Here is a 27,931-nt window from a genome sequence, read left to right as displayed (position 1 = left end):
AAACCCTCCCCCAAAAAAAAACTGATACATATTCGGAGAGTAGCAGAGATAATTAACTAATATAAATGTAGTGGCAAAAAAAACTATAATACTACCGCAAAGAGAAAAAAGGAAAAAAAACGATATATACCGATGATTATTCGAAGTATAAAATGCGAAACGCACTCTTAATGAATGTTGTAACGATTTAGAAAAATACTTAAATTGCATTACTAATACTCGCTGTAAATCTGTCCTTTCGGATACGATTATTCTGCTTTCTCAAGCTAGCAATCGATGGTTGATGAAGCATCTACCCGGAATTTTTTTTAATGAAAGGGAAAAAGAGAGAGAAGAGTAATCGATCCGATCAGATCAGATAAATTTAAGTTTCTTCCTTTGTCAAGAGCGTAATATTTAACCCTTCATTTATATATCTTCTCTATATAAGCGCAAAACCTCTCACAACACACTCATACACACGCAGAATTAGAAAAGTATTTAAGATTCGTAGAGAGTCATCCGTTGAGTTAATATAAAGAAAGAAGCCTTTTGCGCGCGACATATGTGATGTGCGGCTTTTTGTAAAAGACAACAAACTTTCAATCGAAGTCTTGTAAGAAAGCTCTTAGCACGAGAGTGAAGAACGTAAAGAAAGGGGAAAGGGCGAGGAAAGGGTTCTCGGATACGGCTGGCTGACATTTTCGAAAGTTTAATGATTTATTGAAAACGTGTTGTCATGTCTTGAATACAATTAAAAAAAAAAAAAAAGAATATGAAACCTAGCAAGTACTTCATTTACCAAACACGCATCCCGCAATAAGCATACCTTCTATATTCTTTAATGTAATTTAATTCTTGTCCTGCGATCGGGCCTCGATATATTCTAAATATCGCGGAGATTAATTTATATCTAGATGAGATCACTAGTCGACGAGAACACGTATATACACATTCTCGGCTGATCTTCGATGTTTGGTGGCGGTGAAATTTAATTAAGGGACTTATGAGACAAAGGAGCAGCCTTGAAGAGGAATATGGCCGCTTCTTACCCGTATTAACGCGATGTCGGATGATCGTTCCACTTCGGTTCGTTTCCTTCGTGAAAACAACTTCCGATAGATGTACCTCTTACTGTGATTTAATTATATTATTTTTATTATTTTTTTACTGTTTTTACTATTTTTTTACTTATTTTAATTATACCATATAAATATATATATTTATTTTAATATTATTGCAAACTTTTACTTAAGGACGAAATTAATAATGCAAAAATTATTCTTCTCATTTTACCTTTAAATAATGTAAAAATAATATATAAAAAATAATATAAAGTAATAATGTGTATTTTATGTTCGAAAATTTATTTAAGTTAACAGGCGAATATATTTTGCAAGGAGGTAATACGGCAATAATGTCTCTAAAATGTCCGAAAAATTATTTCTGAGTTATTAGGCGAATATGTTTTGCAAGGAGGTAATACGGCAATAAATGTCTCTAAAATGTCCGAAAAATTCATTTTAAGTTAACAGGCAAATATATTTTGCAAGGAGGTAATACGGCAATAAATGTCTCTAAAATGTCCGAAAAATTATTTCTGAGTTATTAGGCGAATATGTTTTGCAAGGAGGTAATACGGCAATAAATGTCTGTAAAATGTCCGAAAAATTATTTCTCAGTTATTAGGCGAATATGTTTTGCAAGGAGGTAATACGGCAATAAATGTCTCTAAAATGTCCGAAAAATTATTTCTGAGTTATTAGGCGAATATGTTTTGCAAGGAGGTAATACGGCAATAAATATCTCTTAAAATGTCCGAAAAATTCTTTTTAAGTTAACAGGCGAATATATTTTGCAAGGAGGTCGCTAGTCGCTATCAAGAGATTATATTTTCGAAGAGGTAAGTTGGTAAAATTTCCAACTCGGTACTGTCGGTAAAAATGTTCCGTCGGTAAAATTTATATCACCGTTGATAATTTACCTACTTGCATTATCGACACGATAAAATTTTTACCGACAGTACTCTACGAAAATATTCGACTACCTCTTTGCAAAACATATTTGCCTAATAACTCAGAAATGATTTTTCGAACATATTAGAAGACATTTATCGTTGTTTGTGCTATCTCTTCGCAAAATATATTCTTCTATTAAATCGATCAAACGATTTTTCGAGCATATTGAGAAGCACATATGGGAAACATAATCTGTGTAAATAATGATTAAATAATAAATAATTAAAATGTTAAATAATTTGTACAAATTGATGATATTCTTGAGTTAAAAATTCAATATAATAAAATAATGAAACACACAAATAATCAAAAATAAAAATAGAAATATAAAAAAGGAGAAATACTATAGCAGGTCGTTTTACTTTTTAATAACATAAAAATAATTCCACTGATTAAAATAGTTGCAAGTTATAATTGTCTTAAAAAAATTAGATGAATTAAAATTATGTCGTAACATAAAAAATATAAAAGCCTAAAGATTTAAGGATTTACAAGGAATCGCGCACACTTTATAATATTCTTATTTAATCATGCTATTTCGTTTATTACATGCAAGAGCCAGCGTAAGAGTTTGAAACTCTCGATAAATAGAAAAGTATTAAGACAATACAACTTATTTTATATAATTATTACATTGCTAACACTATTAGAACATCATTTATTCGATTCTTTCAAAGGCTTATTCTCTTCAGTTACTGGATACACATAGAAAGTATTCTTGTAAGCTTCCACATCAGTAATAATATGACCTTGTGTTTTTTTATTTTGGTTGGTTATATATTCCAAGGAATATTCCGCCTTGTTGCGATCCTCCACAATATCTAGAAATGAAAAATTATTTAGCATTTCAGCATTTTTATATTGTCATTTAAATATCTTGCGATATATTTATACAAAAAATCTGCACACATCGCTGCCATGCCATTGATATTAACTATACAATGTAAAAGATGTTTCCAAACTTGTGGAAGGTATTGTACATAAAAGAAAAAAAAAAATATCGACAAGGATTATCATTGACTCACTGTTCGTTTCGTTGTCTGCGCCTTTCTTATTTCCTGCCACGTGAATACTTAGTTTTCTGAAGTTACTTCCGTTCAACGTGTGTTTCTTAGTCCACTCCCTCAGATCGTTGAGCTTGATGTCCTTTATCGCAAGCACTTCTCTCTCGAGTCTGTCAAACCTGTACCGCCACGACAAGATCTCTTCCCAGTTTCTCATAACTTCCTCGTCTAGATCGATATCGACGCACAGCTTCACTTTTTTCAACGCTTGTTTAACTTCATTCAGGTCAACTGTTAGAAAATCTTTTATCAATAAATGTTCTTTTCTATCTTATTTATAAATCATTATTTTATAAAATTTTACCTTCCGTAAAATCTTCCAAAATCTGATGAAATGTTTGCAAGAAGTTTTCGATCCGCTGATCCACGTACTCGGTCGTGTACTTGTCCGCCTGAGTTTGAATCGTAATATTATATCCCACAATTCCGTGGACGAATTTGCAAAAGGTGGCGACGTTGTAGCCGAGCTGCTCCTTAGTTCTGAGTCGATTGAACAGCGGTTCCTCCATTATCACCTGAAATAATCATACGCGAAGTTGAAATGTAAAATACAAAAATAAAAATACTTAAAGTCAGTACAAATGTGAGATACAAATAAGTATAAGGCTTTTGAAATTATAGGATTGATCCACTTACTATCAATAACTCAATCAACATCGATAACTCGATCGACGTGACTCCAGATTGATAGTAATTCGACACCACAGAATTCACGTCGGTTTCGTTCATGTTTCTCAGTTTGCAATAGTGTGTGCCCATGGGTATTTGCATGATCCTTATCTCCGGTAACATATTCGGGGGCAACGGCTTGCAGTTGATTATTTCGATGCATCGTTTCACGTTTTCCAACGCGGCATCCTGAGTCATGTTGCCTTGCACGAGGCACTGAATATAGAAACGATCGTTGAAGACCTTGATGAAGTTTTGAAACTCTTCGAAATTGACATTGCGTAGAGGAGTGTACATGTCGACGCATGTGTAATGAACATACTTGAGTAAATACGACTGCACGTCTCTGCGAAAGAATATCGAAATCAGAATCGGATTAATTAAATACATAATTCGATATAATTCATTTTACAATGTATAATTCATCGTTTTATTGAATTATTCAAGCATTGTAGAAATTATGCTAGATAACAAATAGATACCTCGCGAGTTTCTTGGGTTTTATAAATGTGTTGTAGAATATCTTGAGCTGCAGCTCCTTCAAAATTTCAAATAACTCCTTCGTAATAAGATTCGGGGAGTCCACCATGTATTTCATGATAGTGAATAGTAAAAGCTGTGTACCATAAGAATATAGATATAGAGTTTGTATCTATAATTTAAATACCTTCTCTTTAAAAAAAATACTTACTGGCAGTTTCTCGTTCAATCCATTCAACTTTATTTGGATACCTCTCTCAGTGACATTAGCCGAAAAATAAAATCCAGCCGTTAGTGCTGGATATATTTCTTCAACCAGCAACTGTTTCAGTACATTGCAGTACAACTCCATGAGAACTGCACTGAGATATCATTAATGTTTTTTTTTTAAGAAATAGTTATTAATTCAAAATATTGAAAAACTACGCATATTCTTACAGCTTCCATTGTTACTTACTTCTCTGCAGATTGAAGTCCCAATGGAGAAACGAAATGGAAATACATGAAACATTCGGGCAACCGAAACTTGGGATCTGGACGATACCATATCTCGGAGATTGCGTCGCTGTGTATTTTCACAGGAAATTTCGGAACGTCTGCAGGTAATGGTATCAAGGTAAAGTCACTGGTGAGGAATGTATTCGGAAGTGGCAAGTGAAAATCTGGCAATGGTTCGATGATTTTCCAGCGCTCAATCCATGCTTCCGGTATTTCAACGTCCGTATACTTAGTTTTGAACCACGGTTCAACTTTATCCAATTCCTTGTCAAATTTTCCATTGAAAATCATGATGTTCATATTTTCCGGCTTCAGGTAGTCCAGACACATTTTTATGGCTTCTGGATCGTACTCGAAGTAAAGCTCGCTCCCAGTTAAATAATCGCACGGCGGATAAAAATGCATACCCTCACACAAATCTTCCACGTATTCTATGGGATCCTGCTCATTGGCAAATCTATAACAAAATTTATATATAGTTACTTAACGAAGTCGTGTATCACAATTTGACGTCTTTTCTTTATCGCAGTTTTCAAAATTAACTAATTATATTCTTGTTTGTTCCTATTTTTAAGATTCCTTTACCTAAAATTAATTTCTTCGATCTTATAGATATCATCGTAAATCCTCTTCTGCGGACCTTCCTTTTTTAACAAATTTATAAAAGAAAATACCGCATCCAGCAGTTCTTCAAAGTGTTTCTGCCCTTCATCCGTGAGAATCAAGCTAAGCTTGAATAAAGCATACATAGAACTGTGCTCGAAACCACTCTCGTCATTGCCACTGAGTATATCAATGACCCACATTTTCTTACGCAGGTAACTGATCAAGGAATCTTTCCCTTCATGCCCGATGATCCACGAAACATATTGATATGGTTTACATTTGTAGTAATCCAACAGCGAAGGCATGGCCCATGTTACGTCTAACTGCGAAATACAATCTTGATGTAATATAAATTTTTATAAAATATGATTAATACTCATTCTAATTGCATATTCTATAATGACAATAATAAATAAATAAATGTATGAATATATATGCAATATTACAAAGCAAAGATGATAAAGTCAATTAGAGATACATCACAAATTATGAAATTTAACTTTATAATCCATAATTAACTATTAAACATTTTTCTTAATCGAATAGATATAACTTCGGATCCACAAATAAATACTATTTGATGTTATAACTTAGTATTATCATGAAAATCAATTATTTGTAGCACCAGTATTTTATCCTTACGTACTAGGCTAATATCTTTGACTGGTTTTATTTTGTACATTCTTCGGAAAGCAGAAGTATCGAAAGAAATCCCGCCTTTGAACTGGGTAAAGTCATCCGGTGGCAGTTTGTTGTTCGGCACATCAGAAAAGTACGTTATAACATATTCTTCTAGAATATCCAGCGGCAATCTCGCCTGCAAACAGACGTTGTTATGAATTAACGGTGTTTAATTAAATAATTATTGATCTTTGTCGCAATTTCAATAAAGCGAACTCTACCTGTATAGACAATTTCATTCTATGGGCGCTGTAATGGCGTTCTTTAAATTTGTGCAGCTCCTTGTATAACGTGTCATCGTCCACATTGTCGCGCAATGTTATCAAATTGCCCCAAACAAACTTGCTGGCCGGATGACCAGTTCGCGCGAAAGAAGAAAAGAGTTGTTCCTTCCTGTTGTCGTCGTAAGGCAAGGCTATCTGAAATTCTATAAAAAAAATTTATCGATATATACGAAAATTATCGACTTTGTAAAATGCTGATAGTTGATAGTTTTTATTCTAATTATAATAATATATAAGTACCGCTTTCCACGGCTTCTCTTTCGCGCGTGATGGCATCTTTCTTCATCAGTGGCTTAATGAAAAATTGAGCGAAACGATCGAGAGCTTTTACCAGATGCTTCTCCTGGACATCAAAGTAAAACGTTGTATGCTCGCAATCCGTCTCTGCGTTGGACGAGCCGCCGCGTTTGCTGAGATACGAGTCGAAATCATTTTCCTACAAATAAAATGAGACTTAGGCAATTAAATGCGAATTTCTTTAGTGGATCCAGTTTATTACTTGTGGAAATTTCGCTGATCCCATAAAAACCATATGCTCGAGGAAATGCGCCATGCCTGGAATTTCTGGTGGATCGCTAAAACTGCCTACTCCTACAGATAAACCACATGCTGCCTGTTAAATAAAAAAAAATATATATATAAGTAAACTCTAATTAAATAAGTTATTAATATCAATAAATAAGATAAAAAATATAAAAAAAAAACATTTTATAATTTGTACAATAATCTATGAATACCATCTTTGTATTTCTCTTCATTATCTTCCGTAGTGGCGAAGAATCCTCTATTAAATCATCATCTTCATCAGTATCCTCTTCGTTACTATCATCTTCATCTCCCTCATCACTGTCCTCATCATCATCATCTTCGCTACTTGCTAATCATTGATAAATAGTAAACATTACTTCTTTATACATAATATATTATAAATAATTATGTTAGTTTCTATTCTTATATTAAATATATTGTTTATTTTATACATGTATTTACTTAAATAGTTGAATTCTTCAAATTAACATAATTTAATCAATTTTGATATTCACCTGCATCCTGATCACCATCTTCGTAACAATTCATCCTTGAATGTAAATCAGCTATTAACAAAGCTGTCAAACCATTCTGTAATCTGATGACTCTGAAATTTGATAAATATAATAATATTAACGACAGAATAAAAATGTCGATATGTATATCAATATAATATGTCAATAATTAAAAAATGTTTGATATGTAAAAATTTATATAAAATTGAAACAAAATACACTATAAACAAATATTATAAAATGTTTCAAGAAGGATATCAAATGAGCTAATCGACTAAAATAACAGATAATGAAAATACGTGAGAAAATATATAGCAAATTAAACATTTTACAATCAATTTAAATTTATAACATTTACTCCAGATCTTATGACACTTGTTATCAAGATAAAAAGATCTTAATCTTTCTGGTAAAATAAAATATTTCTCATCGTCTAACCTATATTCCTTTGTATCATTCTCCGATTTCACAGGCGTGTCCAGATACTCGACTTTTGGACATTTTTTGTCACTGGCTGCTTGATTTGTCTTCGACATTATATCTGAATGCAAAGAAGAATTAAGGTTAAATCGATGTCCGAAATACGACGAGAACGAAGAATTCACGACAGGATCCTGATTCGACTTCCTCTTCGGCGGATTTTGCACGTGCACCCTGGGCACCTTAGCTGATGTTGACAGACACACGTGTTTCTTCCCACATTTGATACCGATCTGTCGTAGAAAAAAGAAGAAACCACGTGTCATGCAGGACAACGGGTAGCGACATTTTGGCAGGAAGTGATTTATAAATAGAGAGATTCAAATCTCTCTGATTGGTTTGCAGTATATTGGTCCTGTAATTGCAAAAATAAAGAGAATATTGTGTATAAATAAAAACTTTAGTTACCTAATTGTGTGTACTCTCTCAATAAATAAAAGTTTCACTGCATTTTATAGCAGGCCGTTTTACTTTTTAATTCTCCTTTTTTATATTTCTATTTTTATTTTTGATTATTTGTGTGTTTCATTATTTTATTATATTGAATTTTTAACTCAAGAATATCATCAATTTGTACAAATTATTTAACATTTTAATTATTTATTATTTAATCATTATTTACACAGATTATGTTTCCCATATGTGCCTCTCAATATGCTCGAAAAATCGTTTGATCGAGTTAATAGGAGAATATATTTTGCGAAGAGGTAGCACAAACAACGATAAATGTCTTCTAATATGTTCGAAAAATCATTTCTGAGTTATTAGGCAAATATGTTTTGCAAAGAGGTAGTCGAATATTTTCGTAGAGTACTGTCGGTAAAAATTTTATCGTGTCGATAATGCAAGTAGGTAAATTATCAACGGTGATATAAATTTTACCGACGGAACATTTTTACCGACAGTACCGAGTTGGAAATTTTACCAACTTACCTCTTCGAAAATATAATCTCTTGGTAGCGACTAGCGACCTCCTTGCAAAATATATTCGCCTGTTAACTTAAAAAGAATTTTTCGGACATTTTAAGAGGTATTTATTGCCGTATTACCTCCTTGCAAAACATATTCGCCTAATAACTCAGAAATAATTTTTCGGACATTTTACAGACATTTATTGCCGTATTACCTCCTTGCAAAACATATTCGCCTAATAACTCAGAAATAATTTTTCGGACATTTTAAGAGACATTTATTGCCGTATTACCTCCTTGCAAAACATATTCGCCTAATAACTCAGAAATAATTTTTCGGACATTTTAGAGACATTTATTGCCGTATTACCTCCTTGCAAAACATATTCGCCTAATAACTCAGAAATAATTTTTCGGACATTTTAGAGACATTATTGCCGTATTACCTCCTTGCAAAATATATTTGCCTGTTAACTCAAATAAATTTTTGAACATAAAAGACACATTATTACTTTATATTATTTTTACATTATTTAAAGGTAAAATGAGAAGAATAATTTTTGCATTATTAATTTCGTCCTTAAGTAAAAGTTTGCAATAATATTAAAATAAATATATATTTATATGGTATAATTAAAATAAGTAAAAAAATAGTAAAAACAGTAAAAAAATAATAAAAATAATATAATTAAATCACAGTAAGAGGTACATCTATCGGAAGTTGTTTTCACGAACGAAACGAACCGAAGTGGAACGATCATCCGACATCGCGTTAATACGAGTAAGAAGCGGCCATATTCCTCTTCAAGGCTGCTCCTTTGTCTCATAAGTCCCTCAATTAAATTTCACCGCCACCAAACATCGAAGATCAACCGAGAATGTGTATATACGTGTTCTCGTCGACTTGTGATCTCATCTAGAGATATAAATTAATCTCCGCGATATTTAGAATATATCGAGGCTCCGATCGCGGGACAAGAAGCGCTCCTTCGGGACACCCTGTAGAGAATCATAAAAGCAGGGATGGCGAGGTGGAGAGTAATCAAGAGCGGCATTAAAAGACGCGCAGTGTGCGTTCTTCATCTTCTTCTTCTGGTACCGTTGGTCCTTCACCCGGGTGCGCCGGATCACGGCGCACAATAACCTTGGATCTCCCGTTTTATTTTCGTCAGTTTTCAAGTCTGGCCTCTCGGATACCTATATATATATATATAAGATGCACTCGGGGTTACCCTTTTCTTCCGCGACGTGGAGGGAAAGTTGCGCCTACGTCTGCCGAGAATAATGCGCCAGTATGCGTTTCAGAGAGAGAGAGAGACCTCTATTTATTTTTTTTTCTCTTTCTCTGCTCTCACAAGAATTTCCATTCAAAGAGATTAACTCATTTCAGGATGATTCATACGAGATGTTCTTTTTAACACGAGTCGCTTTAAATAAAAGATTTTTATTTTATGTATAAAATATTTGTTTGATTTTTAAATTACTACTATATTATATTTAATCACTAATCATTACTGCGCCTCATAATTATTATTAGAGATTAGCTTCACATGCAACTCAAATAAATAATAATAAAATCGAGTAAAAAGAAGAGAACGAGTTGTTTCTCGCGTTACAATTTATGTTAATTAAACTCTAACAAAGTAAACTTATAGATTCTCCCGATATAAGCGATTGTTTTATTTGGTGTAGTTATTATTATTACTATTATTATTATGGAGTTTACGAATGCATTGTAGAGAGTGCACATACTACTACGATGCGCCATGCACTCTCCCTTCTCACTATGATATAGCTGATAACTCGGCATACACATATACAAATATATATATATATATATATATTATTGTATACCAGACTATTGCTCGAGTCATAATATACACGGTGTCGTGGAAATGATATACACATAGCTACAGCTGGTTTACATATTTTCTCCCTCGTGATGCTACTTCTGTGAAATTATATATATTTATTAATTTATTTTCAGAAAAAGTTAAAGAAAGATTCGTATGATTATTTTAAAAATAACAAGAAGACACTTTTTATTAAGAGAGAAATTAATTTTCTAAATAATTCCATAATATGTATATCAATTTTATGATAATATATGTATTCTTCGTGTCCGTGTTTATATATTATACAAAAATGCGACGCGTAAAAATGGCGGACACGAAGAAACCGTGTATTATCAGAATAAAATTTATACATGCATATATTATGGAGAATTATTTAGAAAATTAATTATATATATTAAAATTATATAAAAATTGTATATATAAAATTATATGAAAATGATATTAAAATTATATATATATACGAATTAATGATATTCTATATGTGCATCGTAAAATAGAATACAGATGATCGTGTAACCTTTCGGTCGTCTTCTGCGGGTCTGGTTTCTTCACTTTTTAAACGACGACGAAGAGAAAGGATGAGGAACGGAGAGGGAAAGGCAATCAAGAGAGAGAAAAGAAGCCGCGAAGAAAAGTCGAGGAGCGGGAGAGTACTACGAGAATACTTGCGTATGGTAAATGGACTGTAGTACTATGAGTCAGTCACACCCACAAAGCCGGTTGTGGGTTCAAGATCCTCTCTCTCTCTCTCACACACATCCGCACGCAGGCACGTGATCGCGCGTCGACACGAGGTCACGCGTACACATCTATAATCTATCGGCCTTGTCTGAGACTGCTAATCACCGGGATACTCATTGTAGTACGACGAGCGATAAGAAAGCGAGATAACGTGGGAATTTTCGACCGCAAGAATAACACGACGACTCGCAATTAGTGAATTGGGGATTTTAACGAAGGGAGAGACGCGACATTTTTTTATTTTTCTCGAATTTTTTTTTTAATAGGAGAATGTATTTTTAGTCTTCGACTTATTATGGACGAGATTAGTTATCTCGTTAACTGATAAAGGTGTAATGGTTTAGACGAACTCGGGGCTCCTCGCGATCGTAAACCGGACCTGGGCGTTTTGTCGGTGTCCTGAAACACCTGACGAAACGTCCGCGGCGATGCAACTGATAAATAAGAGGGAGGGCTACGAAAGCAGGAGAAGGGCGGAAGGTAGGGCACGCATTCGGAATGCGAGCGTGAATCCCCGTGTGCATTGTACGCTCTTTGTAGTTAACCGAATGGAACGAGGAGGCTCGACGATAAATAAAATGAAGAAAAATCGAAAATGTTTACCGCGAAAAAACCGTGTATGCAATAGTTTTGACAGGAGGAAGCAACGCGAGCGACAAAGTGCATTTGATTTGTCAGATTTCAGGAATGAAAAGAGCTATAATTCTTTTTCTAATAAAGGCTTCCTAAAGATATTCATTAATTAATATAGTAATAATATATATAAAAATCTCAAGATATACCTTTTTATTATTTTTTACAATATATATAATATTTTTCAGAGCCTCTATTAGAAAAAAATATATGTACATATGTACAGAGCTAATTTTTTTCTAATAAAGGCTCCCTAAAGATATTCATTAATTAATATAGTAATAATATATATAAAATACTCAAGATATATCTTTTTATTATTTTTTTCCAAAATAATATCTTTTTTCAGAGAGCCTCTATTAGAAAAAAATATATGTACAGAGCAAATTTTGTTCTAATAAAGACTCCTTGAAGATATTCAATTGATATATCAATAATATATATAAAAAACTCAAGATGCATCTTTTTATTATTTTTTACCAAAATAATATCTTTTTTCAGAGAGCCTCTATTAGAAAAAAATATATGTACAAAGCAAATTTTGTTCTAATAAAGACTCCTTAAAGATATTCAATTGATATATCAATAATATATATAAAAAACTCAAGATGCATCTTTTTATTATTTTTTTCCAAAATAATATCTTTTTTCAGAGAGCCTCTATTAGAAAAAAATATATGTACAGAGCAAATTTTGTTCTAATAAAGACTCCTTAAAGATATTCAATTGATATATCAATAATATATATAAAAAAACTCAAGATGCATCTTTTTATTATTTTTTTCCAAAATGATATCCTTTTCAGAGAGCCTCTATTAGAAAAAAATGCATGTACATATGTATATATTATAATTTGAAATTGATGTGAAGAGCGGCTGGGGCTTTGATCAAGCTCGTAAATATCTGATCTCGTTATTTTGGAAAGGAGCTCGGAGCATAAAGAGAAGCGACGACGCGATACAAAGCAAGACGACGCTGCCACAAAGTAGCGTTTCAGGGAGAATCGCGATCGAGGGCCGGCCGCGGCGATCTCGCGTGAGCGCGGCCGAGTTCTTTGTGATCAGGGCTCGAGCGAGAAACCGGTTTCATTGGCGGAGGGTCCTTCTCCGTGTTTCCTTCGTCTCCTCCTCTGCCGAGTGAACCGAGCCGAGCTGAACGTGAATCGCGTCTGTTACAATGTAAACTGGCTCCTCGTCGCAAGTAATCGGCATGCGGACGACACGCGTGCGATCGGATATCGATAAACGTACGCAGATGCGTGTCAATCGTCGTTGCTTCCTCTCTTTTCTTTTTCGCCAGATTACGTAAGCCGGATGGTTATTAGTCGCTCCGGCGGAGTGAAATTAATATAATATCGCATATTACGCGGGAATAGAATTTGCAATCGATCGACGAATCAAATGCACATAATCAAGCGAGATTACAACACGATTGCCCTGACACTAATCGGTCGACGAATGATAGAGCGCGATTGACGCAAATACAAATTATAAGTGATAAATTTCGTAATCGAATAGGACAAATATCGATACATTATTATAATATATATATGCGGGATACTCTCTAAAGCGTCAAGTGTGCTTATCAGCATTTTATTACAAATTGCAATCATTGCACATATACATCATCTTTACGCATTTAAATGTCGTGCGCCCTACACGAACGCGTTTTACACTCATTACTTAGAAATATTACAAACAGGTACAAAAACTACGCTACGCTCTAAACTTAACTGCTATCTTAAAATGCTATCGCCCTCCCATTCGGCGTTGCCTATTTTGTTTTATCGCTAAATGCATCATTGTAAGCGTTTACGGAGCCTTGGTCTCGCTCTCGCGTGGAATGAAATTCACGTTCGTACGCAACGAACGAGATTTATGTATACGTATATAAATACGAAATGTATACACGGGGTCGTAACTAGGTAGAACGCCAAATACCGAATCTAGGAAAGATTCGCGCAGCTACCTCCCTAACGTCATTCTTTGTTTGGCAGACATTTCTCGGTCCAGAACATTTCCGAATGGAAACAAAAAATCGGATGAATTTTGTTATCAAAAATTTATTCCAGTTTCTAGGCATTCTCGTTTGTATAAATTGAAACAGTTTGCCAACCATTTTAACATTAATTAAAATTAGAATAGATTAGGGACTTTCTATTGCTAATTAGTTATATCAGTCGATATATACATGCGCGTAACGCGTAAAAATTGAGCTCTTTGCTAAAAGAGCTAAATACGATGTCGTAAAAAAAAGAAAAAAGATTTTCCAAAATTTTACTATATAATAATCACAGGGGAGGGATAGCAACATATATATATATATATATATATATATATATATATATGTGCGTTTGTGTGAATTATAGTCATCGAAAAATCGGTATGAGATCGTGTCATGTATCTTTACGGTAAATCTATACGTTAACGCTAACGTTTGTAATTTTATGTTTGACCATACTTGGCAGTGTTGAGTTACGAGCTCATATTTACTCGATTAATTTATTTCCTATTATTCGCACGGACGGTACGAGGAAGCCGACGGTGTGTCCTGCACTATTATCTCCGCGTGTTTTTTATCTCGCAAAATCGCAAAACGAAAAACAATTGGAAAACTAATGATCGTCGAAAAATATTACAAAATAGTAGCGCAATACTTGACGTATATATTCCGAAAGTTTATAATAGCAATATAAAAATCGTACAGAAAATCAGAGTTTGAGTACCTGTCTCAAGTTTTTCTCATCCATATGTCTACAAAATATATAAATATATGTAGAGTAGAATACGACAACTGATCACTCACGGATGTAAAACTTTTCTACACGCGCGCGACTGGTCCCATATCACGTTAAAAAAAAAAAAAAAAAAAAAAAAAAGAAAGAAAGAAAATTAAAAAAAATAAAAAGAAAACAGCCTTTATACATTGTATAAGTATATACACGTATTTGTACATGTTAAAAATTACAATTATTTACAAGAGCGTTGTGTATATAAAAAAAATACAAGTTGTATCAATATAAAAACACAAATCGATTATTTACAAATGCAGGTTGTAAAAAAGTACACAATTATGTACAATAGTTTAAGTCATAAAAAAAAGTGTCTCGTATAGTCAGATCATTCTCATGCAATAAAGACTCCCAAGATAGCCCCCTCAATCGGCCTCGAGAAGCGTCCTGGTCGAAGTGATCGGGGCAGTTCCGGGTCGCAGCGCGACAAGATGCGACTTCTTCCTCGGCGACGTCGCGCCGACCTGCTGATAGACGTACTTGCTCTGTATCGGCGAGCCCGAGACGGAAGCGGTCTTCTGACGTTTCGCGCACGAGACGTACTCGTACACGAAGGACTGTTCCTCCCTTGGAAAATCGGTCAGCCGAGTCTCGAGCAGCTCGGCGGCGTCGCCGAGATCGAGACCCTCGTAGAGCTGCCCGACGACGATGTCCTCGTCGACGATGTCGATGTGCTTGGTCTCGTCGTAGGTGATGTTCTCGTCTTCGTTGATGATCTCGTCCACCACGGAGCCACCTGTCTCGGAGCCCGCGGAGCTTCCCTCCACGTCCTCGTATAATATCTCCTCCTCGTGCCTGTCGCCCTCGTACTTCATCTCGCCGCGTTCAAGAAGTTCCAGGTGATCGGGATGCACCATGGCCCGCTTGATCGCGATCGGATCCTTCCTCGACCACTTGCGCACCTCCTCGTCCATCTTGGCCACCTTCGACGGGTGGATGGCCCAGAGACAGCCCTTGCGTTGGCTACCGTTTCCAGGTGGCTTCTCGATCTTCTCGAAGCATTTATTCAACGACAGGTTGTGCCTCACGGAATTTTTCCAGCCCGTTGGCGCAGTCTTGAAGTAGGGAAAGTGTCGGCTGAACGAAACGAAAAAAAATATAGCATGAATTTCGCGTTAATCGGACACTCTCATCGTTCAATGTAACAATGAATTATCGTTAACGAGTCGAGTGAATTTGTATAAATAAATTTGAATAAATTATATAAACTTCATATATAAAATAATTTATTCAAATTGCGATTCGTGAGTAAAATTTAAAAGCCCGCTTCTCTTTCTCTCTCTAGTGAATATATTTGATCGATTATCGAAGAATATTTGAAAAAAGGAAAAAATATGTGGAAAATTAAATGAACTACGCATATTTTTGGGAAAGAAAACGCCGTGAAACCATAAATATTTCAGATACCTTGACATCTTTGCTTTATACAAAGAGAAGTTTTAATGGAACACGGTTCTACAAGGTTATTTCAGTGAGACTCCACTCATTTTACGAGTCGAGTTAGTCATAACGGCGAGAAACGTAGGCAGGTGATAAACGAGAGAGCGGGCCCCTGCTGTTGGTTTCTAGGGAGACTGTACCCTGGTATGCCCCTGGTTGTTCCAAGGGGCCCCATACAAAATGGCAGCTTCTCTCTTTCTACTTCTCCCTCTCTCGTATAGCTCTCTCCCGTGCAACCCAAGAATAAACAGGGAAAAGACAATACTTTTGCCCCTAGCATATACCTAAGCGCAAAAGGGGGCTTCGCCAGCCCCCTTATTCTTCCGGCCAAATGGTCGAAAATAAACGGACGGGGCGACACGTTTGTTCATCGAGTATAAAATTTCTGGTTGCTCGTCACGAAAATTACACGCGACGAAAAATCATTATACATTTTTAGAAGTTTGATAGAATTCGCGAAAAATATTCCTTTTCAAAGCAAAAATCCAAGTTATTTCGTCCGCAAAATAAAACTAATATTTTTGTACATCTTTAAGTTACATTTTTGTATAAAATCGTGCGATACAATATTTATTTATGTTATAATATATAAGAATAATATTAATAAGATTAAATAATTTCGATCAAAGAATGAAGAGATTCTTTGTGAACCAAACTTGAAATATCGTTGAACGAACAATGAAAAATGATTGCGTATAATCATTCGAAGGACACTCACCACATAAAATTGTAGATTTCGGAAACCGGCAGCAAACCCGTCTGGCTATTTTTCAACGCCATCGCGATGAGACACGAGTACGAGTACGCAGGCTTCGGATAAGGGTTGTCGCGCTGCCCCGTGAGATCCTTCTCGCGCTTCGCCGTCTGTATCATCACCGTCGTGGTCGTACCCGAGCCGACGTCGTGCACGTTATTGTTATAAATCTGCTTGCGTATATGGCCGCTCGGGTTCGAGGTCAACATCTTGATGTCCATTGTGCCGGACACGGTACCAATCTTGGAATGCTGCATCTGTACCCTCGTCAGCTGTATGGTCGGCGACGAGGAGGTGGCCACCGTCGTTCTGACGCCGGCCGACGACGACGAGGACGAGATTGACGTCGGGGCCTTCGCGCTCAGGGATTCAACGACAGTCGTATCCTGCTGCTCGTCGTCCTCCGTTTCCTCTTCCTCGTCCTCCGACTCTTCCTCCTCCGTTTCCTCGTCCTCTGTTTCGTGCTCGATGATCTCCTCTTCCTCTTCCTCTTCGCTCTCGTTCTCCTCGTCATTTTCGGTCCGCTCGGCCTCGCTCTCGTTCTCCGTTTCCTCCTCCTCGTTCTCGACTTCCCCGACGTTCTCTTCCACGCTTGTCTCCAACATCGCGGCTTCGCTATTCAACGTCGGGCTGCGGATAGGCATGCACATGTTGAGGGGCAGTATCAAATTCGGATCCAATGTCAACGCCAGCTCGCTGTCGCTGTCCAGATTCAGTTCTTCCAGGTTGCTGTTTCGAAATAGACAAATTTAGAATTTTCCTTCGATGCAATTAAACGAGCTTATCTTCAAGTCTCTCTCCCTCCTTCCCTATCTTTCTTCGAAGCATTCTAATCACGTCTCTACTTTCCTGAGGCACGATAGATGAATTCTAATTCACGTGAGTTCCTCACCTGTTCGAACTACGGCTTTTGTCGTTGAAGCCGAGCGGATCCTCCTCGGTCTCCGTCAAGACGTCGTCGAAGTCAAAACCAAGACCCCAACCGAGTCGGCCGGTGTTGTCGCAATGCCGGATGTCCATGTGGAACATGTCTTGTCGACCTTGGACGGCGTTGGAGATGCTGTCGCTGTCGAACAGGCAGTCCCATGTTTCCCCGGACAATCCCTGCTCCATCCTGACGGTACCGTACGCATTTACGGTATCAAATTCCATACACTCGACTGCAAACAACAGAAAGAGATGTCTTTTATTCGATTATTTCAGAGTTTTACCATATTTTCTCTCATATTTTTCTATTTACATTAATTATATTTATATTTTCATTTATATTTCATATTTGATTTTATATTTAATTTCACCGCATTTTACCGGGATATTTTTATTTACAATAAATAAATTATATAATAAATTATATAATAAAATGTGCGCGCGCTTTTTGCGTACAAAGAGATGACAGATGTTCTCTCTCCTTCTCCCTCGTCGTTTATGCGCTATACAACGAACTGCGGGCCTCCTAAAAAAGTTTTCCGTCATCCTCCCCTCGCGGCCCTTCGCCGCTGCGGACTCATCCATATTTCAGCGTGCTTTTTTTAGCGACACCCGGAGTGTATTTCGGATTAGCGCGCGGCTCGTAGATCGATCATTTTCCGTAAGGGCGCCCGGATTGATATCTACGGCACCGCGTGCTGCTGCTGCTGCTGCTCTTCGCCGGAGAAATAATAGCCCGCTCTCGAGTCGAGATGTGAGAGTTCTCGAGAGAGAGAGAGAGAGAGAGAGAGTTCCTTGTCTTCGAATGAAAGCAGATCTGTACGTCGAAACGCCTCGCTTATTCGCCGCTCGAGGAAGCAGCGCATTTCATCGCGTTGCCTCTTTCTCTCTTTTATTTTTTTTCTGAATATTTTTTTTATGTTACGTTGTATCATTGTGTATTTTAACACGTGAATTTTATCGCGTGTGTATAAATAGAAATGAATGTCATGAATTACATTAATTTATGTATGTAATTTATATACGATTCGCCGCGCGAGTTCCTCTAATCTCTTCGAGAGATCTAGATATTCCGGGACGAGAATTCCCACACACGTCATCTCGCATCCTTATTCCGTGTACTATAAATACGAGTATATCGCGATTGTGTCTCACTACGCCAGACAAAGCCTATAGATTTACGTAAGTGCGCCAAAGTGTATACAATTGCGCACATCTGTGCCTGTGAGAAAGAGAGACGGAGAGAGAGTGTGTGTATGTATGTGTGCGTACAATGAGGATCTTGAACCCACAACCGGTTTGTGGGTGTGACTAACTCATAGTACTACAGTCGATTTACTATACGCATAGACTCGTAGTGCTCCTCCCCTTTTCCCTCCCTTCATCCTTATCCTACGCATTCCTGCAGCTCTTTCCTTATTCTTCGATTTTCATTCAAAATAATGACAAATAAAAAGAGAGATATATAAGGATATATAAGGATTTTTTAAATATCTTTATTCCATATAAATTTCTTTATCCTAAAAATCCTTATTCTGCACTTTCCTGCAGTTCTTTCATTATCCCTTGATTTTTATTCAAAATAATGACAAAGAAAAATTAATATATATCAGGATATTTTTTAAAAATATTTTTATTCGATATTCCGACATAAATTCCCTCATCCTAAAAATCCTTATCCCGCAGCTCTTTCCTTATCCTTTGATTTTCATTCAAAATAATGACAAAGAAAAATTAATATATATCAGGATATTTTTTAAAAATATTTTTATTCGATATTCCGACATAAATTCCCTCATCCTAAAAATCCTTATCCCGCAGCTCTTTCCTTATCCTTTGATTTTCATTCAAAATAATGACAAAGAAAAATTAATATATATCAGGATTTTTTAAATATTTTTATTCGATATTCCGGCATAAATTCCCTCATCCTAAAAATCCTTATCCCGCAGCTTCTTTCCTTATCCTTTGATTTCCATTCAAAATAATGACAAAGAAAAATTAATATATATCAGGATATTGTTTTAAATATTTTTATTCGATATTCCGGCATAAATTCCCTCATCCTAAAAATCCTTATCCCGCAGTTCTTTCCTTATCCTTTGATTTTCATTCAAAATAATGACAAAGAAAAATTAATATATATCAGGATATCTTTTTAAATATTTTTATTCGATATTCCGACATAAATTCCCTCATCCTAAAAATCCTTATCCCGCAGTTCTTTCCTTATCCTTTGATTTTCATTCAAAATAATGACAAAGAAAAATTAATATATATCAGGATATCTTTTTAAATATTTTTATTCGATATTCCGACATAAATTCCCTCATCTTAAAAATCCTTATCTCGCAGCTCTTTCCTTATCCTTTGATTTTCATTCAAAATAATGACAAAGAAAAATTAATATATATCAGGATATTTTTTTAAATATTTTTATTCGATATTCCGGCATAAATTTCCTCATCCTAAAAATCCTTATCCCGCAGTTCTTTCCTTATCCTTTGATTTTCATTCAAAATAATGACAAAGAAAAATTAATATATATCAGGATATTTTTTTAAATATTTTTATTCGATATTCCAGCAAAAATTTCCTCATCCTAAAAATCCTTATCCTTCGATTTTCATTCAAAATAATGACAAACAAAAATGAATATATATATATATCAGAAAGTTTTAAAATATTTTATTCGATAATCCGGCATAAATTTGAAGTTGGCTTCTTCGATTTTAAGTACAGCCTCCCTCGGCCTACGTCCTTGTCTACACATGTATATGTACGCGCGTATTATGGAAACAAACATCCGGCATTGATTCGAATATTCCAGCCAGGCGGTGGCAAAATGTAATGTGCGTACAGTCGCGCATACACACACACACACATACACACACACACACACAGCATCCGGATCGCGCGATGGACCAACCGTAGATACACAAAGCCGCGCGCCGTCTCTGCCGCGCTTTTCGCCGAGTATCGATCTGATACGTCTGCCCTCCCCCTCCCCCCAACCCCTCTCATCCCCTGTCATCCACCCTCGTCGTATCCTTTTCCCCCGTCGCAGGCAGCCGGTATTTGCGAGCTGCAAGAGCCTGCAGCGTGCACCAATGCCGCGCCCGGGTTCGTCAGGGTGGCACCCTAACTCTCCCGCCATTTGCTTTCCTCCTCCCTGCTCACCCCCTCGTGCTCTCTTCCTCGGAAGCTCGTTTGAAAATTCACCCTCTCTCTCTATCTCTCTCGGTCTCCCCTTCGGATCCCCGGCGCAGACCGCTCGTTAACCCTTAATATCGTTCGCTAGGGTCGAATTAATGCTTCTCTATCTTTGGGAGTAAAAGGACAGATTTTTTTTATGACGAGTTTTATATTATTATATATGTATATTGGTGCCTCTCTCAGTCGCCTTTCTCGAAATTTATAAGATACTGCATTTCTGATTCGTCGAAGGTTTCGTTGCGCATCTCGTCGCGGTTCTGTACTGTTTCAAGTTTGATCGTTTATTAAAGCGGAAATATATGATATTTACTTAAATAGATGGACGAGAATAGTTTCGCGATCGAAGCGAAACAGAGGGAAAATCTGTGCGATAATGAAAACAAAGTTTGAGATAAATAATTAATAAGAATCGCTTTGATCTTTCAGAATACTCCCCTATTTTTGTCATTGCGAATCGTGAGACAATATATGATATTGGAAGAATTTTAATAAGTTTTTCTCTAGTTAATATATTTTATATTTATTATATATATTTTATATATTTTTATTTATATATAATTTACTTGTTTTCAGTATAAAAAATATCTTAAAAATATCTAAAAATATCGATTAATTATGAAGGGACGTTTTTTTTTTCGATTACGCGCAAAACAGCTGATATCTCGTGATTTCACGGCGAAATCGCTTATTCTCACGATACCGCTTATCTCGACGGATTAATATCGATATGTGTCACTTATATGGGACGACATACGTCACGATGACGTACGCGTGGCATCGCACGCACGTGGCCGCGTAGAATTGGCGCGAAAAAGTACGCGCCTCTCCTCCCTGTCCCCCTTCCACCCCCTTCTTCACCCCTCGTTGACGTCGTGACATCTCACGCATGCTTCGCATCTTCGAATTTCCGTATAAATTCCAGAAAAATTGGATTTCAATGTTTCGAAAAAAAAGATGACTAAAATATCGTCGATTGAAGCGCTTATCAAACGATATTTCCTGTTATCGCATTACGTAGCACTGCGAAGCCGCGATTTAGAGAAAGGGTCAGCGAACCTGTTAGCTTTCTAAATCCCGGCTCTTGTGATATATATATACTTACCACGATTAAGTCGACCGAGCTTATCACGACGTGTCTTAAACTGTGTAATTACTGTATTTCATTATTTATCTTTCTATATATATACAGAGAGAGAGAGGAGAATATGGATTTTTTAAATTGGATATAAATTATTTCTCTCTTTCTTTAAATATTCATCGATTTTTTAGGTCTCTAAATATAAAATGAAAGTATCGAGATTGAAGAGAGATTTATACATTAACGATTACTTTGGCAACTCGATTACGTAAGAGATTTGAAACGAACTTCTCTTTAATGTCGATCTCACGGTGTATTTGCTAATCTTGTCTACTGCTAATTCAATGGATTTCAGGCTTAGAATTTTTTGCTTTCACTGGCCAAACGCGGATGAGTCAATCGCGAGGTCCTTCCCCCTCGAGATCTTGCAAAATTTCGCACGTTGCCGCGAAATCAAAGTACACGCGATCTACAATGAAACGCGTTTCTCAATGTGCCTTTAACATGCACAGATTACGTCTCTCTTTCTCTCTCTCTCTTTCTGTCTTTCTTATAGATCTGAATAAAGCCGATGGTCTAACATGAATAATTCCATACATTCAATACAATCGTAGAATTTACAGCGTTTTAATAGAGCTACAAAACGGTACTCTACTTTATTTCGGAGTGGATCTTTGCCGTTTATACACGGAATTTTCTTTTAGAATTTAATACATTTATTATAAAAGAATGATAAAATATATAATATATAATAAAAGAATTTAATAAATAAATTTCTCTTAAAATTCCCGAAAATTGGATAATCGGAACAATATGATATTGGAGGAATTTTATTAGAGTTTCTCTGATTAAATATTGATCACAATAAAAAATATTAATATGTACATAGTAAAATTAATCAAACATATTTTATATTTTATTGCGGTAGATATATTAATATTTTTATTGAGGTAAATATTTCATCGGAGAAACTCTTATAAAATTGGATGCATTTCATAAAAGTTTCTCTGATTAAATATTGATTGCAATAAAAAATATTATATGTACACAGTAAAATTAATCGAACATATTTTATATCTTATTGTGCACTGTAAAAAATATGTAAAATTACATCTAATTATTTATGTAATTTTTTCATATTTTTCTATAATATGTTACATCTTTTCTTACAGTGTGATATTAATATCTTTATTATGGTAAATATTAATCAGAGAAACTCTTATACCATTGTCCCAGGATTACCATAATTTTCAGGGTAAACTCTCTCTCTCTACGTGTAGAAGTTACAGGTCAGCAATCTTGCAAATTAACATGTTACACAAATTGGCGCAAATCCGAGATTCCGTGTATACTTACTTGGACAGAAAAGCAACTGTTAACTGTAAATGCATAGAGGCCGGCTCTAAATTAGGCCGTCACCGACTTAAAAATCTTCATTCGCTTCGATATTCGATCGAAGTCCCGCGAAAGTGGCCGGTCAAAATATGCTTCCATTTCGCGTTCTCTCGCTCGCGTCGTCGCTAAAAATGCAAGAGAGCCGCGAAAGCACGAAAGCACAATGGGCGAGGTTACGGTTAACGGCGAGCAAAAATTGCCGCCGATTGTTTTGCAAATTCGTTTCGCGATGAAAGAGAATCGCCGCGGCTGGAGAGAGAAAGAGAGGCGCGAATTTGAAACGCGATATGCCCACCTGATGCTTTTACGGTGACCAATTTTCTCAAATCAGAGTGAAAATCTTGTATATAATTTAAAATAAATTTTTAGTTTCTTTTGAAATGCTAAATAAAAAATAAAGGACAAAATTGAGTTTTGAACAAGTGAATAAATCTAAAGGATGTTTGGAATAAAATACTGTCCTCTAAAATAAAAGATGGTCACCGTACTGATGCTGGGCGAGGAAAGGAATTTATCAATTCAATTAATTTGAGAAGCATTTTTTTTCATCTCAATATATCGAAACAAAGTGATTTCAAACAGTATTGTTTAGATTGTCGATACGGATAGAGGATACGTAGTGTTTTCGATAACAAACTCTGTCAAAAATATACAAGGTATTTTATGAGATATAGAAAAAAATTAATAAATATATTTTGCTCCGCAAAATTTCTGTAATTCGTGGTTTTCCCGATTTATATTAATAATTATTATATTTTTAAATACAACTGCATTTTTCCTGTAAAAATTCTGTGCTTATTTTTTGACAAGTATATTAATGTATATTATCATTATCCTATATGAGACATTTTATATTGTATTTTTTCTGCAAAATTTCTGTAAATTCGCGGTTTTCCCGATTTACATTAATAATTATATATTTAAATATAACTGCATTTTTCCTGTAAAAATTCTGCTTATTTTTTGACAAGTATTAATATATATTATCCTACATGAGACATTTTATATTGTATTTTTTCTGCAATATTTCTGTAAATTCGCGGTTTTCCCGATTTACATTAATAATTATATATTTAAATATAACTGCATTTTTCCTGTAAAAATTCAGCTTATTTCTTGACAAGTATTAATGTATATTATCCTACATGAGACATTTTATATTGTATTTTTTCTGCAAAATTTCCGTAAATTCGCGGTTTTCCCGATTTATATTAATAATTATATCTTTAAATAAAACCGCATTTTTCCTGTAAAAATTCAGCTTATTTCTTGACAAGTATTAATATATATTATCCTATATGAGACATTTTATATTGTATTTTTTCTGCAAAATTTCCGTAAATTCGCGGTTTTCCCGATTTATATTATTAATTACAATTATTATATTTCGAAATACAACTGCATTTTTTCCCGCAAAAATTCTGCTTAATTTTTGGCGGTCTATATTCTCCCATATAAGACACCTGGTATACTTGGACCCAAAGCAGAAAGAGATGTGGTTTCCGCTTTTTTTTAGCTTGCAAGCAAAAAATGCTCGCGAGGAGGCTGGAACGTTCGTTCCGTCATCCTTTCATCCTTCGCTCTCGCTCTTTGTCTCGCAGGAATAATCGAGGGATACGAAAGGCGAGAATCGAATACGGCGAAGAAGGAGCAGAAAGAAATGTGAATTTCGGTCGTGAATCGTAGAAACGCCGCTCTTCCTGCGGTGTGGGCATCTGGCATGGAAGAGGCTAAAGGGACAAGGCGAGAGGGGTTTCCCGGAAGGTTCTCACGGTCAATAGCTTTCCCGGCGATATGCGGCTGGAAAGTGCTCGAGGGGTTGCCCTTCCACCTCTCCCCCTCCCCCTCGTCACCCTTCGCGTACCCTTCTCTTCCGTCCTTGCCTGCAGGCTGCATTTTGTGCTCTCTCTCGCGCGCTCGAATTTTCAAAAATTATATTATTTCTACATTTTTGTCAAATTTATTCATTTTTTTTTGGGAGGGAAAATTCAAATGTACATATGTACAAGTATTTAATTACCAAATATTTAATTCCAAAATATTTGACAATTAAATAGTTCATAAATGCGCATATTGGAATTGTTCCGCGGAAAGATAAAAATAAATTTGACAAAAATCTATCGCGGAGGATGAATGATGAAAAAATGAAGGGGTGGAATTTTGACGGATGCGACGACGTTATTTCGAGACGGCCAATTAACGCTCGCGATCCGCGCAAAATTACTATTCGTGGCTATCAATGGAAATCGATACCGCCGTTGGCGGTTTCGGCGACGACGACGACGACGACCACCGTCGCCGCCAGCTCCAGATAATTACGCGGGAAATGTCGCGAAGAGAGGGAGGCGCGAGATAGAAGGAGAGAGAGAGAGAAAAACGAAATCGAAACGGAAATTGGAAAATGGCGCGCGGACGGATATTTCGACAATTTGCGGTTTCCGTTTCGCGGGCAAAAATTCCCTTCCCCTACAAAGATGGCGGGAAAAAAAAGAATCGAATAAACAAACATTTTCCTCTATTTGAAGGAATTCGCGAAAGCTCTCTCTCTCTCTTTATTCCTCCTCGGTCTATCTACTACCTACGCCACCTTCTCCCACCTTCCGGAAGGGAGGGGATTTGCGTATTAACTCGTATCTTTCATTGTCTGCAGAGCTTATTGGATCTATCCATTTACTTTATTCGCCGGACGCTTAAGGGAACTCGTCTCGCGACGAGAAGCGCATAACGCTTTCTTTCTCTCTCATACATATTCACGTAGAAATACACGCGACATGTACGCGCGCACACATACTCGCGCACGCTTTTTTGTTTACATATATTCCTGCAGCGACGTTCCTGAATACATCGCATTGTTTTCGTAGAGTATTTTTGGAGATTCTTCCCAGAGAGCGTCCAAGAAATGATTCTCCCTCTCCGTTCCTTTGTATTGCTCCGCTTCCCGCCGAAATTCTCGGAGCATTTCCGAACATTCCCGCGGCCGCTCGCTCGATTTGACAGGCGAGACTGGACGGTCTACCTCGTCGGCGACGGACGGATTCTCGTCGAGGAGGAGGTAGTGAGAGGATAATCGGCGGGCGCCGTCGCGAATCGACCGAAAATACCGGCGACAGCGGGAGGAGAAGTCGAGGTGACATCAACAGAAATGCGACCGGTATTTCGCGAGGAAATAAACAAAGGAGCACTCGCGAACACCGTTCTTGACGGACGAAGAGAGAGAGAGAATGAGAGAGAGAGAGAGAGAAAGAGAGCGCGCGCGCCGGTCGGAAGAGCCCGCGAGACGAGACGAGACGAGACGAGGGCCGATGTGATACGTTTTTAGCGGGCAGACAATTGAATAAGAGATCCGTAATAGATATATATAATGGCGCCAGTGCTTACCGTATTTAGATAACCGCACTTCCGACGATCTTCCCGGTATCACAATGGCCGTTCGTGCCGTCCGGCACTTTCACACATATATTTACTCGCGAGTAGCACGATTTTCGGCGCAGCGACCATGTATAAACGTACACCGACATGGGTCCCCCTTGACGGAACTGAAGGCAACGTTGGCTTGACACGAGCAGGCCTGTGAACAAAGACCACGAGATTTCAAATCCCCGCGCGCCGATTGGCCGCGCCGGGTCACGTGGTCGCGCCGCGCGCCCGCCTATTGGCCGGCCGCCACGGGGATGCGAGGACGTTTTGAACGATGCGCCGCAATGCACATGGCTGACGTATCAGGCGGATTTTCGCGGGGCCGAGGTTCACCGAGGGCCGCCCGTCACGTCCGAGGAATCTCACACGAGTGACGATGACAGGCGCGGCCCGATGATCGATGACGCGACGATTTTCGCGATGGAACCGACAGATTTAGCCGTCCCCCGTCGAGACGAGATGTACACGATCGAGATACGAGAGAACGCACAAGGTGTTCCCTAACCTTCCCCACAGAGAAAATGGCCGAACCCAAACAACACTGCGCGCGCGGAAAGTCACTCGTCGCGACGACACGTCATTACTACGCGAGATCCGTGCGTTCCCGCGGATTCGCTTAATTTTTCTCGCACCCGGAGGACACCGTCGTCGAGGCGTCCGCGAACGTCGACGCGAACCCGACTAATAATCGCCGTTCCGTGATTGAATACGATGGGCGAGTCCATCGCGGCCACTACGAGGGGTGTCAGGCGGCTCCCCGTTAAGAATGAAGCACTACGCAATAATGGCGGGAAGATACGTATATACGTAGCACATGGCGATTTATTGACTTTGACTAGGCAAATATACGTCGCACTCTCTCGGGCTTCTCCTCTTCGATCCTCGTGGCGAATTTTGCATTTTTTTTTCTTTCTCTCTCCTGTCACAGTTTTATTTTTCTTTTCGATATATAAATCGTTCACTATATAGG

The 27,931-nt window shown here is 37.0% G+C and overlaps 2 protein-coding genes across 2 annotated transcripts; both read right to left on the bottom strand.

The window, feature by feature from the left end:
* Positions 1 to 2,505: 2,505 nt before the first annotated feature.
* On the bottom strand, positions 2,506 to 8,111 carry LOC114946559 (nardilysin). The gene is made up of 15 exons (XM_029323105.2): positions 7,761 to 8,111; positions 7,323 to 7,414; positions 7,017 to 7,156; positions 6,779 to 6,892; positions 6,520 to 6,715; positions 6,217 to 6,422; positions 5,961 to 6,131; positions 5,294 to 5,637; positions 4,668 to 5,165; positions 4,422 to 4,572; positions 4,213 to 4,346; positions 3,698 to 4,076; positions 3,366 to 3,576; positions 3,023 to 3,292; positions 2,506 to 2,818 (listed from the first exon to the last, which is right to left on the bottom strand). Exons 1-15 carry the CDS (start codon positions 8,066 to 8,068, stop codon positions 2,652 to 2,654), a joined length of 3,381 nt encoding a protein of 1,126 aa, XP_029178938.2. The 5' UTR covers positions 8,069 to 8,111; the 3' UTR covers positions 2,506 to 2,651.
* A 5,408-nt stretch (positions 8,112 to 13,519) lies between these two features.
* jumu (Forkhead box protein N4 jumeau) lies at positions 13,520 to 27,929 on the bottom strand. The gene is made up of 4 exons (XM_029322873.2): positions 26,923 to 27,929; positions 17,821 to 18,088; positions 16,893 to 17,657; positions 13,520 to 15,811 (listed from the first exon to the last, which is right to left on the bottom strand). The coding sequence occupies exons 2-4, from the start codon at positions 18,078 to 18,080 to the stop codon at positions 15,100 to 15,102; spliced, it is 1,737 nt and encodes a 578-aa protein (XP_029178706.1). The 5' UTR covers positions 18,081 to 18,088; positions 26,923 to 27,929; the 3' UTR covers positions 13,520 to 15,099.
* Positions 27,930 to 27,931: the final 2 nt, after the last annotated feature.

This window comes from Nylanderia fulva, unplaced genomic scaffold, assembly GCF_048542155.1.
Source record: "Nylanderia fulva isolate GAGA-0341 unplaced genomic scaffold, ASM4854215v1 Scaffold9, whole genome shotgun sequence".
Classification (NCBI taxonomy): domain Eukaryota; kingdom Metazoa; phylum Arthropoda; class Insecta; order Hymenoptera; family Formicidae; genus Nylanderia; species Nylanderia fulva.
The sequence above is the reverse complement of the archived record's forward strand: the minus strand, read 5'-3'. Positions and strand labels throughout refer to the sequence as shown.